The 16,568-nt window shown below is 34.1% G+C and overlaps 1 protein-coding gene across 1 annotated transcript; it reads left to right on the forward strand.

Annotated features, from left to right (window-relative positions):
• The first annotated feature begins 10,407 nt into the window (after nucleotides 1–10,407).
• Nucleotides 10,408–11,067, forward strand: LOC127129170 (kiwellin-1-like). The gene has a single exon (XM_051058451.1). It carries the CDS (start codon nucleotides 10,408–10,410, stop codon nucleotides 10,975–10,977), a length of 570 nt encoding a protein of 189 aa, XP_050914408.1. The 3' UTR covers nucleotides 10,978–11,067.
• Nucleotides 11,068–16,568: the final 5,501 nt, after the last annotated feature.

Genomic DNA, 16,568 nt, shown 5'->3' on the forward strand with positions numbered 1-16,568 from the left:
ACAATAAAATATGGCGCTCACAGACAGTTGGCAGCGCCAATATGAAGCTACGTGAAATATGTCATAACGCATTGCACGCTCAAATATACAATAAAGTCACCACCGAACTTTATTTATCGCAAAAGGGGGAAGGGAAATATATCGTTAAAACTCAGGGAACAGAAAAACGGATAAGAAACTCAAAGGTATTAGTCCCCCTCACATCCATGGTACTTCATGAGAACTGTTTTGAATGCACTTGCGTAAATGGGTGTTGCTATCTTCATGTATCTGCAAACAGAAAATGGGTTAGAAAAAGAGTATTCGAGGAGGATTGTGGCACTCATGCCTAATATATAATAAAATATAGTATATATCCCTTGGGTTTTTTATTAACATTTTATTTGTTTCCTCATGAAGACAGCAGCACGTTTGATAGTAGTTACTTTTTTCCACGCTACTAATGAATTCATATAAGACACATAGGAGAATTATAATATCCCACTCCATGCATATACTTGTTTATGACAGACAGCGTATATACAAAATTCTACTTTGTAAAGTATTAGTTTGTATTAGAAGAAAGGACGAGAATTTGAGATACATATACAACAATCCACTGATATATAATCGTTTAACTTCTAAAGATTCTAAATATACAACCAATTCATAACTTAAAAAGAAATAAAACTAAGTAGCAAAAGCATCTCTGAGATGTATGTTTTTTTTGCTAGCCGCAGTCTTCTTAGCAACAACCTCTTTTTGTTCAATATCAATAGCATGAACCTAAAATATCATAAAATTAGTTAGGTGAAGTATAAGATCAAGAATTAACATTTTCTATGCATAAATATCATATAATTATGTTTATACCTTTTTTTTGATGCAACTGACTCGATTTACTGCGTAATCCCCTTATATTTTTGGTCCCTTATCTTTTGAAGATAGAATTGATATTTGTTTAGATGGACATGTTCCATTGTCGTAGAGGGATACTTTCAAATATCCAGCATCATCATCTACGCGAATGAGGCTTGACAACAATGGAACATCTCCATCTAAACAAATATCAATTGATACTTTCAAGTATCCCTTGCCCCTTGCACGAATGATTGACTTCATAATAGCCATTTTACCTGTAATAAAGAAAACAATTAAAATCATAAAATCCATTTTACCTGTAATAAAGAAAACAATTAAAATCATTTGACCTGTACCTTTTTCACTAAGTTCTCTTTCTTTTCTTGGTTGGAATATATTCTACATGTCTCTTAACAACACGGACGGTTGGATTGATCCAAATACCCTCATTATGATCATTTCTAATATATGAATCATTTGATATAATATTCTCATATTGATCATTTCTGGTAAACGATTCAATCTCAACATCAATATCACCTTGATCTCTAGTGTTTTCATCAATTACTTTGTTGGAAAAAAGAACTATAGACCATTTCGTACTTTTCGGATCATTGACATAGAACACTTGTCTAGCTTGAGAGGCTAGAATAAAAGACTCATCTTTGTATCCCACCCTATTAAGATCCACTTGCAAAAATCCTGACTTATCCATTCGAATGTCGTTATTATTTTCAACCCACTTGCAACCAAATATAGGAATCTGAAACTTCTCATAATCAAACACCCAAATGCACTCGATAACACCAAAATACGACAGATTTGCAAATTTGGGGTTTAAGTCCTTCACACTTGATATGTGCATTGCTTCAGCTACCACGGTGACACCACTATTCTGCATAGTACTTTTATCATCTTGTTCTTTGGTATAAAATGTGTATCCATTAATCGCGTATGCGCTATAAGAAAAAACATGGAAACTTGGACCATATGCTAAGCATCTCAACCTTTCTGTTTTTGAAGCGGGATCTGAATAATACTTTGAATAAATATGATCCTTAAACCAAGGTATAAAACATCGATTGTGCTCTCGTACTATCCAATTTTCATTTCTATTGGGATTTAAACCTCGGAGATCATCCTTGTGAATTTCAACATACGGCTCAACCTCATTCTCATTGTGCAGAACATACAAATGCACTTGATCCCGTTCGACCCTTGATACTGCCACGATTTTATTTCCAATTAGATTTTTTCCTTCTTTCTTTTCGACAAGCTGAGACTTAGGGAGTCCGATTGACTGAACATTAGACAAATATTCAGTACAAAACTCAATCGCTTCTTCAACAATGTATCTTTCAACCATACAACCTTCTGGTCGACTTTGGTTCTTCACGTACCCTTTTAATATTTTCATATAACGTTCAACAGGGTACATCCATCTCATATAAGCTGGTCCACACAATTGTGTCTCTTTCACAAGATGAACAACTAGATGTACCATTATGTCAAAAAATGATGGAGGAAAAAACATTTCAAGCTCACACAAAGTAATAACGATTTCTTTTTGCAACATTGGTAAGATGGCAGGATCGATCACCTTACTGCAAATTGACTTGAAGAAAGAACACAACTTAGTTATAGAGCTTCTTACTTTTTCTGGAAGAATAGAACGTATACCTATTGGGAGAAAATGTTCCATTATAACATGGCAATCATGGGTCTTTAAACTCTTTAACTTGAGGTCTTTCATAGACACAAGTCTTCTAATATCTGAAGAGTACCCTTCTGGAACTTTAACTTCACTTAGAAACTTACACAATGTTTTTTTCTCCTTTCTAGATAGAGTATAAGCAGCAAGCGGTAGATATGTTCGTTTTCCTTTCTTCAAGGGTCCTAATTCAGTTCTTATTCCCATCGCTATCAAGTCCTTTCTTGCCTTAAGGCCATCCTTAGACTTTCCTTGTATATTGAGTAACGTGCCAATAACACTTTCAAATACATTTTTTTCAATATGCATAACATCAAGAAAATGTCTCACATACAAGGACTTCCAATACGGCAATTCAAAAAAAACTGACCTCTTCTTCCACCCACTTTTGACAAGTGTGTGGGCAAAAGGCTTGCCAAACTGAGTATCCAAATCTTTCACCTTTTCAAAAATTTGATCACCCGTCAATATAGGTGGAGCTCTGCCTTGTTCTGTCTCTCCATTGAACGCCTTTCTCCATCCACGGTAGTGATGATTTGAATTTAAGAATCTCCGATGACCGAGAAAGACATTCTTCTGACCAAACTCCAAGCGCTTCCAATCTGTTTTATCTTCACAAATAGGACACGCACATTGACCTTTTATGATATACCCTGATAGATTTCCGTATGCTGGAAAATCATTAATTGTGCCAAACAACATCGCCCTCAAGTTGAAACTTTCTTTCCTATATCCATCATAAACCTCCACACCGGTCTCCCACAAAATCTTTAAATCTTCGATTAAGGGCTTCAAGTACACGTCTATGTCATTCCCTGGTTGTTTAGGTCCAGAAATCAACATAGACAACATCATGTACTTACGCTTCATACATAGCCATGGAGGTAGGTTATAAATCATAATAATCACAGGCCATGTACTGTGTGAGATACTCTGGATACCGTGTGGGTTCATTCCATCAGTAGATAATGCCAAGCGAAGGTTTCTTGATTCTTCTCCAAATTTAGGATAATCATTATCAATTTTCAACCACTGTGGTGAATCTGCCGGATGTCGATACTTTCCATCTATAATTCTTTCATCTGCATGCCAGGTCAAGTGTCTTGAATCGGTTTCACTACAAAACATGCGTCTAAATCTCGGAATAACAGGAAAATACCACAAGACTTTTGCTGGAGACAACTTGTTCTTATATCGCGAGACACTGCATTTAGGACACTCATTTAACGATGCATACTCATTTTGAAACAAAACGCAATCGTTTGGACATGCATGTATCTTATCATAGCTCATGCCAATAGAGCACAACATCTTTTTGGTCTCATATGTTCGATTGGGAAGAACATTATCCTCAGGAAGCATATCTTTCAAAAGGGCTAATAACTCTGTGAAACTTTTATCCGACCATCCATTGTCCGCCTTTAAGTTGTACAACTTTAATACCGCAGACAATCTTGTGAATTTAGTGCAACCATCATACAAAGGTTTCTCTGCATCACTTACCAACCTCTCAAACATTTCGGGACAATCCTTAAGATCTCCTTGAAGTGCTTCTGCAATCTCTTCAACTCGATCACAATCGTATGTATCTGCGCCACTATAGTTTGAGGCATAGGTCGTACTATCCCCCGGTTCAATATTCTCGTTACTTTTCTCACCATGCAAATTCCAACATGTATAACTTCGACCAATTCCATGTCTCATCAGATGCGATGTCAACTGAACTGCGTCAACCTGTTTCCCATAACAACAACCCAAGCAAGGACATATCATTCTACTGGGGTCTTCGGCGTGCGCAACGGCAAACTTAACGAATTCTGATACTCCATTCTCGTACTCTCTCGACAATCGATTGGAAGACATCCATGTATTATCCATTACTAATTAGAATAAACAAAAAACAATTTCAGAAGAGAAACCAAAAATGGGATGAGACAAAACAATTTCGCTTTATTGAGTTAGTCTCTGTGCAGGGCATTCATGTCTCCATTTACTCTATCAAATAACATCCATACCTAAACTTCTTAAGTTACTAGCTACGCTATGTATGTTAGAATGAATACACTCATAAGCTGCATAGTGTACCTTTGATTGGTAGAAGGTGTTTTAGATATTGCTGCCTGAATAGTCAAAATTTTGAAACTTTTTTAGGGTTTTACAAAATGTTGTTAAACTACAATCTAAGCCGCGAAATCAAAGGTTTCTAATGTCTCTATAATGCAACCATAACTGAACCCTAACAACAGTCTTTGAATGTGATTCATAGCGATATCAAATTCAGCAATTTAAAAACCAACCGTCAATTGATGGTCGAAACAAACGTAGCATAGACAACAATAACATAAAACTGAAATGGGGAAAAGCTAAAACAAAGCAATAGTGCAAGTAATAATGTATGCTAGAATAAATACACTCATAAGCTACATAGTGTACCTTTGATTGGTAGAAGGAGGAAATGTCGTAGATCTAACAGAGGTGGAAGGAGAACGCCTTAGAAGTAGCGAAAATCGTAGCAGTGAGAACCCTAACGTGAAAAAGAACGAAAATAACAGAGAGTGAAATAACAAAACGCGCAGTATGTTATAATTTTAATGTTTACTAAAGGGGACCTTAGAGGGCGCTTGTGGAAAAAAAGCGCCCTCTAAAGGGGGCCGAAGAGGGCGCTTATGAAAGCGCTCTCTAAGGCTTTCCTGAAGCGCTTTATAAACTGGAAATGCACATGGACTTATAGAGCGCTTCTTTAAAAGCGCCCTCTAAGGGTAACCTTAGAGGGCGCTTTCTAAAAAGCGCCATGTATTGTTGTCCCTCTATCTCCTCCTTATTTTTTCGCTTCACCTTAGAGGGCGCTTTATTACAAAAGCGCCCTCTAAAGTGCGCTGTCTATTGCTCCTTATTTTTTCACTTCACTTTAGAGAGCGCTTTTGTAATAAAGCGCCCTCTAAGGTGCGCTGTCTATTCCAGTTTTTGGCGTAGTGACTCTTCATTTTTTGAACAGTCTTCACTGCTATTGTTCTCATCATCCTCTACTTTAACCCTTGAAAGAATATGTTGGAGTAAGCCCTGTTAGAGATAGATAGTAAACAATTAGTTTGTATTTCTTAAAATTCTAACTTGTGGCTAATTATGATGAGTTGTAAGTTAGTTACTCCTATCTCTTTATAGAGATCTTTGTATTCTTTCACATTAAGATAAACAATATGCAATTATGATCTAATCCTAACAGAATTCTAACTGAATTATATATATATATATATATATATATATATATATATATATATATATATATATATATATATATATATATATATATATATATATATATATATATATATATATATATATATATATATATATAATGGTATCTAATGGCACTCTGTCATTGAATATTTTTGGTCAAATAAACGAATCAAAACAAGTTAAAGAGGAGCGAAAATGAGTAAGAAAGGCCAAAGAAAGATGCCAAATTGCCGAAGTATGAAGAAATAAGGACTTAGTTAAAATCAGGTGGAAAAGGAGAAAAAGCGTGCAGCTATTTGAATAATCATGCACCACATCGCGAGCGTGATACAAAAGCAAAGTCATAATCGCTTTCCTGATGATTATGTTTTCTTCGATGATACTTTTGGTTCATTTGTTCAATGCTACAAGTGCAAATTATATAAATCTGAAAGAAACAACAGCTACAAACTTATTCATTAAAGACAAACATTACTGAATTAATACAATGGGGGAAGAGTACTTATAAGTGTTATTACCCTTTGTTAGGTATACAGTCAAAAAGAAAAGAAAAAACTTCTATAAATAAAGAAAACTTGTTACATGTCTTTTCATATGTTATCATTGCGGAAAAGATCATGCATGTCATTCAGAGTGTTGTTTAAGTCGTTATTATGTATGGTCCGTTCTGCTCGTGCTTTATTCTCCTTACTTGCTCTTGATCTTGATTAGTGAAGTAATTCTCTATCTCTTCAGCGGTTGCAAAGCGTGCTCTCAAACTTTGAGCAGTCATGTGGTCTTCTTGCTGGTTGTAGAAGTCTATGAATACAAGAGAAAATCTTGGGGGTTCAACATAAAAAGTGGGTGAAACTTCCGTTATCCACCTTGTAACCCCCACTACGTGAGCTTTCATTCTTCTTTGAAAATTTGAAGCATGTTGACTTTGCATTTGTCCTTATTGGTGTTGCAATTGAGGTTGATAGAAATCATCTTGATCATTTTGAGTTGCTTCTATTGGGTGATTATGTTACAGCCTCCTGATTGTTGAAGCGTTAAAAAAATATAGATTGAAATTAAAATTAAAAAATAACACAATTCACCTTAAAAATTATTATTTAAATTGAAAAAATAGGGATTAAAAATATCATTCCAATTTCATAAATGTTTACAAAAACAATTGCAATAATTATGAAATCTTGAAAAATATATATTAAAGGAGACTGATATGTAATAAAATTATCTTAAAGATAATAAGTTTGAATTTAAAACTAAAAATGAATAAAAAATAATTTTGGTAAATTTTAAACAAAAGCCTATTATTATTTTTAGAAAACATTTAAATCTATTAAACTTTATTTCAAAAAATTGTTTAATTTTAAATGAAAAATATTTTATTTTATTTTAAAATGTAAAAAACAATATAAAAGAAAATCCGCAGCAAAAGCCACAGACAATTTTCCTGTGCAAAGACTACCTGCACAGAAAAATATGATAATTTGCAAACTTTGCAAGAAAAACCGCAGGTTCTCGTGCGGAATTTGCTGCCAAGACCTGTACAAACGACAGTATAAAAATAACTTATCCCCTCGGTGTTTACATAAAGTCGTGGTAATAACATTGAGATATTACCTCGGCATTTACATAAAACCGAGGTAATAACATTGGGCGTGTCATCCAGTTCTGAAAATAATAAAAATGTGATGCTATGGATTGAACCCAGGACCATTCAATTTATAACCTCAGTTTTAAAAACACCGAGGTGACAAGTGATTACTTTTCATGCCGCCTTGTGTTACCTTGCTTATGTTGCCGATGTTAAATGTATTTTGCGATCAATGTTAGATGTGTTATTTGTAGTAGCGTAAGAATCAAACCTCATATGTTTACATAATACAATTGTTACTAGTATTAAACAAAAAAAAATGATCATATATACTTTTTAAAAAAATCATAAAACTAAAAAAATAAATACTATTATATCGGTCCATAGTTGTTTTTCAATTCTTCGTCAACGTCGTCTCAACTATCTATCAAAATCCTCACTTTACTTCTACCTTATAACGCAATGTAACTCATAAAATCCTAAGCATGTTCACCATAAGCCTTGCCGGTTGCAACATCAATTGTAATCGGGTAGCGAACACTACTACAAATAACACTTTTTATGACAAAGCTTTCACCTCGAAATATTAAAAACCGAGAGTATAATTCCTGATAGTGTCATGCTAACAACCTTTTACCTCGGTTATCCATAAAACCGAGGGAATATATCTATAAGGAGCGCTATTTTATTTTTACTATAACCTATTATTTTTAATATAACCTATTAGCATGACATTTTTCATATAAGGAGCGCTATTTTATTTTTAATATTAGAGAGGTCACTTCGAATCCGGTTACTTCATTTTTATGTTTTTTTCAATTGTTTAATTAATATTACTGACTTGGAGCCTTTCCAGATTTCATTTTTTCTTTGCTAATTTTTTTTTCTACATTTCTTTCTAAGTTAATTGGAAAAAAAAACTCAAAATCTTTATTATCAATAAAAAAGATTACGTAATAATACGATTGAAAAGGAAAGGAAAATTTTCATTAATAATCAGGGAACTATTCCACATATTCAAACTTCTGACTCCACTCAACTTCAATAGTTAATTCTGCTCTTTTTTACCTTTGAATTATCCCTAACTAAGAGAAAAATTCAGAAAGAAATCTTCCATATGCTATGAGGAATGTTATTTCCTCGCGAGAGGTCACAACCATTTATTAAGAAGTTAAAAATAGTAAGAGGAAGATTAATTTTGACGTTATGGATAAGGAAGTACAAAAGATGCTTGTCATTTGAAGTAAGCGTTTATAATTGATTCTCTCTTGGACGGAGATTTGACACTAGAAGTTGATGTCAAGCTTTTTCAATTGAGATGAGAGTAGCAGGACTGGTGAGGTTATTATAGTTGGCATAAATTAGGAGAAGATGGTTTGAGAAGACATTGTTGAATCTATATTGTTCAACATAACTACCTTTCTCTTTACATTTTATTGTCTGAGCAATAAGTGATGGAGTAATGGTGATAGCAAAGGCATATACATAGGAAAGTCATGTACAAGCAACCTTTCAACTTATATTTGAAAATAATTTTCATTAGATCAAAACCTTGGTCTTTTAATTCATAGAAATCAACAAATTTTTCATTGATAACGAACAAAAGATTTTGATCTCCGTCGAAGGTTTTTGTAGATATTTTTTGAATAAAAAAATATTTTTAAACTAGATTTGAAGACACAGAGAGATGAAAATAAAATGAGACCTGAATAGTGTATAAATAAATTGGAAAAGAGGAGGTGAAACAATTAGAGAAGCTCAAACGCCTCCTGGAAAATCCAAAAGATACGTTACATTTTGAATAGGTATGATCATTACTATTCCAGTGATATGACTACAAGACGCGATGATCATTACTATTTTTTTAAAATATAAAACTATCTTTGGCATTGCGATCAAATAATAGATGAGATAAAATTTTAGATGGATGTTTCAACATGGATAGTTCAAATTTACCATTACCACAACATAAATATTCCGTCGATTTTTAAAAAAATCGAGAAAATAGATTATATATATAATAAAATATGGCACTCACAGACTGTTGGCAGCGCCATTATGAAGCTACGTGAAATATGTCCTAACGCATTGCACGCTCAAATATACAATAGAGTCAACACCGAACTTTATTTATCGTAAAAGAGGGAAGGGAAATATATCGATAAAACTCAAAGGAAACAGAAAAATGGATAACAAACTCAAAGGTATTAGTCCCCCTCACATCCATGATACTTCATGAGAACTGTTTTGAATGCACTTGCGTGAATGGGTGTTGCTATCTTCATGTATCTGCAAACAGAAAATAGGTTAGAAAAAGAATGTTCGAGGAGGATTGTGGCACTCATGTCTAATATATAATAAAATATAGTATATATCCCTTGGGTTTTTTATTAACATTTTATTTGTTTCCTCATGAAGACAGCAGCATGTTTGATAGTAGTTACTTTTTTCCACGCTACTGATGAATTCATATAAGACACATAGGAGAATTATAATATCCCACTCCATGCATATACTTGTTTATGACAGACAGCGTATATACAAAATTCTACTTTGTAAAGTATTAGTTTGTATTAGAAGAAAGGACAAGAATTTGAGATATATATTCATTTAATAACTAACAAAATAAAAGTCTTAAAGCTTTCGTTGAATATTTCAAGTACATATGTTTACAAACTATTCGTCTTGCATATACTTTCTAAAATTATTTAGTTTATTATAACTTGAGTAATTCTCTATAGATGGTTTGTAAATTTGTACCTTTAATTTTCTACTAAATCATAATCTTTTGTTAATGTTTTAAATCAAAAAGGACCAAATACAAGAATCAGTAAGGTAGTGTAGAACTTGTTCTTTGACCTCAAAACTGATCATTTAGTGATGTAGTAGTAAACACATGCCTTTGACCCAATATCTAACTTGTAGTAAACACAACAAAAAAGATAGAGTGGAATTCTCTATATATACTCACTTAAATCTCCCCCCAAATCATCAAACAACAACAACAAAGAGAAAAACACACAGTTGCATACACAAAATGAAGAGATTTTGCTCCAAAGTTTCTTTTCTTTTGTTGCTTCTTACTTTTATTTTAACAACTTGTGTCTACTCGGAAGCTCAAAATTGCCGCCCAAGCGGTAGAATTGAAGGAAAGAATGCTCCTGCAGGACAATGTAATCAAGAAAATGATTCTGATTGTTGTGTACAAGGAAAAATGTACACGACTTATCAATGTTCTCCATCAGTGTCTACTTACACAAAAGCATATCTCACTCTTAATAGTTTCCAAAAAGGTGGAGATGGAGGCGGTCCTTCAGAATGTGACAAACAATATCATTCTGATGACACTCCTGTTGTTGCACTTTCCACCGGATGGTTCAACCACGAGAGTAGGTGCCTCAAAAACATTACCATCAGTGCTAATGGAAAAAGTGTGGTGGCCATGGTGGTTGATGAGTGTGACTCTACAATGGGGTGTGATGAAGAACATGATTACCAACCTCCTTGTCCAAACAATATTGTTGATGCTTCCAAGGCTGTGTGGAAAGCTTTAGGTGTGCCTCAAGATCAATGGGGTGGCCTTGACATTACTTGGTCAGATGCTTGATATTGTACATTGCTGTTTCTAAGGTGTTTAATTTAGTTATATTCTGCACTTCTATTTCTCATCTTATTTGTATCATATACTTGTTGTCAACATTCATTCTGTTATTAATTAAGAAAATACAGTACATATCTTTATTTATAAAGCTCAAATCCTTAAATTAAAGATATGTTTTCATATAAAAACTCCAAATTTTCATTTACTAAACTTGGTTGGCAGAATATGAAATTTTATAGAATAAATTAAAAATTGCTTTACTGAATTGATTCTAATTTAGATGGGCTATTCCTAAGTGATTTATTTGAGTTGTTATCGCAAGAGGAGAAATATTCATCTTCATTCTCTTCCTGTGATTTATGCTCTACGACCTTGACCTTTGACATTCTTACTCTTTGTCACGTAGAACGGTTGCTTACTTTTTCCTTTCACTAGACTTGGACAATAAGTCTTATACTGTATATTCTCACTTCTTTAAAAGATTAGTTTTTTTTTTAACTTCATTAACTTCTTGTCAAAATGGTTGAGATCATTTTCCCCATATATCTATCGTAATGTCTAACAATCAATTTCAACTCTTCATTCTTTGAACAGTCTTCACTGCTATTATTTTTGCATCGTGATACAAAAGAAAACTCACCATCGTGCGCACGATGCAAGTTATAACGCGCATGATGGTATTTTTTCTGAGCTTTTTCTTACGGGTTTTTGACCTATTCTGACTGTTATAAAAGAGAAAGTTTGGTAATTTTCCAAGGGTGTTGCGTTTTAGACTGAAAGTGATGATTACAACATCTGAAAGCATATTAAGAAAGTATTTGGAGCCATTAGAGGCAAATTCTTCAAGGGATCTTTTATGCAAACCTCTTATTTGTATTTTTTATTTTAATTTGCATTATGAGTAGCTACTTCTCTCTAGGTTAGGTTTTGTGTGATGAACCTTGTCATACCCCAATTTTGTCTTGGCCTTTTTAAAACTCTCGTGCATATGACTTTATTTTTGCTTTGCATCATTTGTATAGAATAACATGCATTTCATCACGCATTACACCTAAAATGTCGACCATAATAACTTCTCGGATATACAGACAGACCGGTTGAATCAATTTTCAAATGTATGTGAAATTAGCGGAAAAAAAGTTTTGAAATCAAGCTCGCAGACTTCAGTATTATTAATCTATGATTCACGTAGTTTACCCAGATGTGCTCGTTTTATTTTTTAAACTACCTTTTCGGCCACATTCTTATCAGTGTATGAGCAGTTTAACCGATAGTTTTTTATTTCAAAAATTTGTTAAAACATGTACGTTTCCGAGAAGTTTATTTCATGCTGATCATTTTGGAACATTCATTTTAATTTTTCGAGTACTTTTGCGCTCGAATTTTATTCATCTTTGATCTGTATATTTTTATTGTTTTGTCAAAATAATCAATAAATTTAAATAAAATTAAATGAGTAATTGGTTTGAGTTTGTGTTGAGTATTTGATTTTATTACTCAATACATTTATAACATTCAAAATAAATAGAAGAAAAAAACAAGTAGAAAAAGAAAAAAATAGGACATGAGGATTTTTCACGTGATGGTCCCCCTCACAGTCACTTGGCAGCGCCATTGTGAAACTACGTTAAATATGTCCCAACGCATTGCACGCTCGAAGATACAATAGAGTCGCAACCGAACTTTATTTATCCCAAAAGAGGGAAGGGAAAAATATCGATAGAACCCAAAGGGAACAGAGAAACGGGTAAGAAAGTCGGTTATGCAAGGGTAAGGTATTAGATTCCCCTCACATCCATGGTACTCCATGGGAACTGTTTTGAATGCTCTTGCTTGAATGGGTGTTTGCCATCCTCATATACCTTCAAAACAGAAAATAGGTTAGAAAAAGAGTGTTCGAAGAGGATTGTGACCCTCATGCCTACGTATTTTCACAGTGCAATGTGAAATTCAGAGCATCGTAGTTCGTGAAACCAGAGAGAGAAAGGGGGGAGGAAAGAAGGGTGGAGAAAGGTGTTCACCAAGGATTCACATCCTTGTGCCTACGTATCCTCATAGTGAAATAAAAAAATCAGAGTTTCGTAGTTCGGAGGACAAAAGAGAGATGATTGGGGGTGGTGTTAAAACCAAAAGGAAAAGGCTTACCAATCCACTGTGACTGACATGGTAAGGAAGGAAACAAGGAAATGGTGTCAAAACCAAGGACAGGAAGATAAAATTGGTTTCAAAACCAAGAAAGGGTGTTAACCATAAAGGTGTGCCCCAGAATTGTGGTGTCAAAACCAAGAAAAATGGGGGTTAACCATAAAGGTGTGTCCCAAAAAGAAAATTGTGTCATATCAAAGAAAGGGATGTATAACCATGAAGGTGTCAATCCAAAAAGAAAGTGGTGCCATTACCAAGAAAGGGGTGTATAAACATAAAGGTGTCAACCCAACATGTGGTTTATACTCTACGACCGTTGACATTCTTGCTCTTCGTCACGTAGAACGGTTGCTTACTTTTTCCATTCACTAGACTTGGACAATAAGTAATGTACTGTATATTCTCACTTCTTTAATAGTTTAGATTTTTTTAACTTCATTAAATTCTTGTCAAAATGCTTGAGATCATTTTCTCCGCATAGTTATCGTAACGCCTAACAAACAATTTGAACTCACTACGCCAAATAAGGGAAAAGAGAGCGCTTTTTTGGCCTATAACAGCGCTTTAAAGCGCCCTCTAATCTGGCGCTGGCATAGGTAAAGACAGCGCTTTTTTTCCTGGTGAAAGCGCTCTCTAAAGTGGCTCTTTAAGCCCTTTAAGGGCCACTTTAGAGGGCGCTTTTTAAAGAAAGTGCCCTCTAAAGTGGAAACTTTTAAGGGTTTAGAGGGCGCTTTTACTGGAAAGCGCCCTCTAAAGTGGAAACTTTTAAGGGTTTAGAGGGTGCTTTTACTGGAAAGCGCCCTCTAAAGTGGAAATTTAAAGGGTTTAGATGGCGCTTATTTTGGAAAGCACCCTCTAAAGTGGGTGGTTATTTAAATTTTTTTTTTAAAAAGCGCTATTTTTTTTATTTATTTTAGACAACCTGTATAATGAAGCAGTACACCCAAAACTGTATAATTTGAAACCCTTTTTCACACATTGCATTCAACAAGCCTTATATACCACAATCCATACATATACAACAATCCACTGATATATAATCGTTTAACTTCTAAAGATTCTAAATATACAACCAATTCATAACTTAAAAAGAAATAAAACTAAGTAGCAAAAGCATCTCTGAGATGTATGTTTTTTTTGCTAGCCGCAGTCTTCTTAGCAACAACCTCTTTTTGTTCAATATCAATAGCATGAACCTAAAATATCATAAAATTAATTAGGTGAAGTATAAGATCAAGAATTAACATTTTCTATGCATAAATATCATATAATTGTGTTTATACCTTTTTTTTTATGCAACTGACTCGATTTACTGCGTAATCCCCTTATATTTTTGGTCCCTTATCTTTTGAAGATAGAATTGATATTTGTTTAGATGGACATGTTCCATTGTCGTAGAGGGATACTTTCAAATATCCAGCATCATCATCTACGCGAATGAGGCTTGACAACAATGGTACATCTCCATCTAAACAAATATCAATTGATACTTTCAAGTATCCCTTGCCCCTTGCACGAATGATTGACTTCATAATAGCCATTTTACCTGTAATAAAGAAAACAATTAAAATCAGATGACAAATATAAAAACAATTAAAATCATAAAATCCATTTTACCTGTAATAAAGAAAACAATTAAAATCATTTGACCTGTACCTTTTTCACTAAGTTCTCTTTCTTTTCTTGGTTGGAATATGTTCTACATGTCTCTTAACAACACGGACGGTTGGATTGATCCAAATACCCTCATTATGATCATTTCTAATATATGAATCATTTGATATAATATTCTCATATTGATCATTTCTGGTAAACGATTCAATCTCAACATCAATATCACCTTGATCTCTAGTGTTTTCATCAATTACTTTGTTGGAAAAAAGAACTATAGACCATTTCGTACTTTTCGGATCATTGACATAGAACACTTGTCTAGCTTGAGAGGCTAGAATAAAAGACTCATCTTTGTATCCCACCCTATTAAGATCCACTTGCAAAAATCCTGACTTATCCATTCGAATGTCGTTATTATTTTCAACCCACTTGCAACCAAATATAGGAATCTGAAACTTCTCATAATCAAACACCCAAATGCGCTCGATAACACCAAAATACGACAGATTTGCAAATTTGGGGTTTAAGTCCTTCACACTTGATATGTGCATTGCTTCAGCTACCACGGTGACACCACTATTCTGCATAGTACTTTTATCATCTTGTTCTTTGGTATAAAATGTGTATCCATTAATCGCGTATGCGCTATAAGAAAAAACATGGAAACTTGGACCATATGCTAAGCATCTCAACCTTTCTGTTATTGAAGCGGGATCTGAATAATACTTTGAATAAATATGATCCTTAAACGAAGGTATAAAACATCGATTGTGCTCTCGTACTATCCAATTTTCATTTCTACTGGGATTTAAACCTCGGAGATCATCCATGTGAATTTCAACATACGGCTCAACCTCATTCTCATTGTGCAGAACATACAAATGCACTTGATCCCGTTCGACCCTTGATACTGCCACGATTTTATTTCCAATTAGATTTTTTCCTTCTTTCTTTTCGACAAGCTGAGACTTGGGGAGTCCGATTGACTGAACATTAGACAAATATTCAGTACAAAACTCAATCGCTTCTTCAACAATGTATCTTTCAACCATACAACCTTCTGGTCGACTTCGGTTCTTCACGTACCCTTTTAATATTTTCATATAACGTTCAACAGGGTACATCCATCTCATATAAGCTGGTCCACACAATTGTGTCTCTTTCACAAGATGAACAACTAGATGTACCATTATGTCAAAAAATGATGGAGGAAAAAACATTTCAAGCTCACACAAAGTAATAACGATTTCTTTTTGCAACATTGAGGTCTTTAAACTCTTTAACTTGAGGTCTTTCATAGACACAAGTCTTCTAATATCTGAAGAGTACCCTTCTGGAACTTTAACTTCACTTAGAAACTTACACAATGTTTTTTCTCCTTTCTAGATAGAGTATAAGCAGCAAGCGGTAGATATGTTCGTTTACCTTTCTTCAAGGGTCCTAATTCAGTTCTTATTCCCATCGCTATCAAGTCCTTTCTTGCCTTAAGGTCATCCTTAGACTTTCCTTGTATATTGAGTAACGTGCCAATAACACTTTCAAATACATTTTTTTCAATATGCATAACATCAAGAAAATGTCTCACATACAAGGACTTCCAATACGGCAATTCAAAAAAAACTGACCTCTTCTTCCACCCACTTTTGACAAGTGTGTGGGCAAAAGGCTTGCCAAACTGAGTATCCAAATCTTTCACCTTTTCAAAAATTTGATCACCCGTCAATATAGGTGGAGCTCTGCCTTGTTCTGTCTCTCCATTGAACGCCTTTCTCCATCCACGGTAGTGATGATTTGAATTTAAGAATCTCCGATGACCGAGAAAGACATTATTCTGACCA

Source organism: Lathyrus oleraceus, chromosome 3 (assembly GCF_024323335.1).
Source record: "Lathyrus oleraceus cultivar Zhongwan6 chromosome 3, CAAS_Psat_ZW6_1.0, whole genome shotgun sequence".
Classification (NCBI taxonomy): Eukaryota; Viridiplantae; Streptophyta; class Magnoliopsida; order Fabales; family Fabaceae; genus Lathyrus; species Lathyrus oleraceus.

Coding starts and splice junctions, on each gene's coding strand:
- LOC127129170 (XM_051058451.1), top strand. CDS start 10,408: ATGAAGAGATTTTGCTCCAAAGTTTCTTTTCTTTTGTTGCTTCTTACT.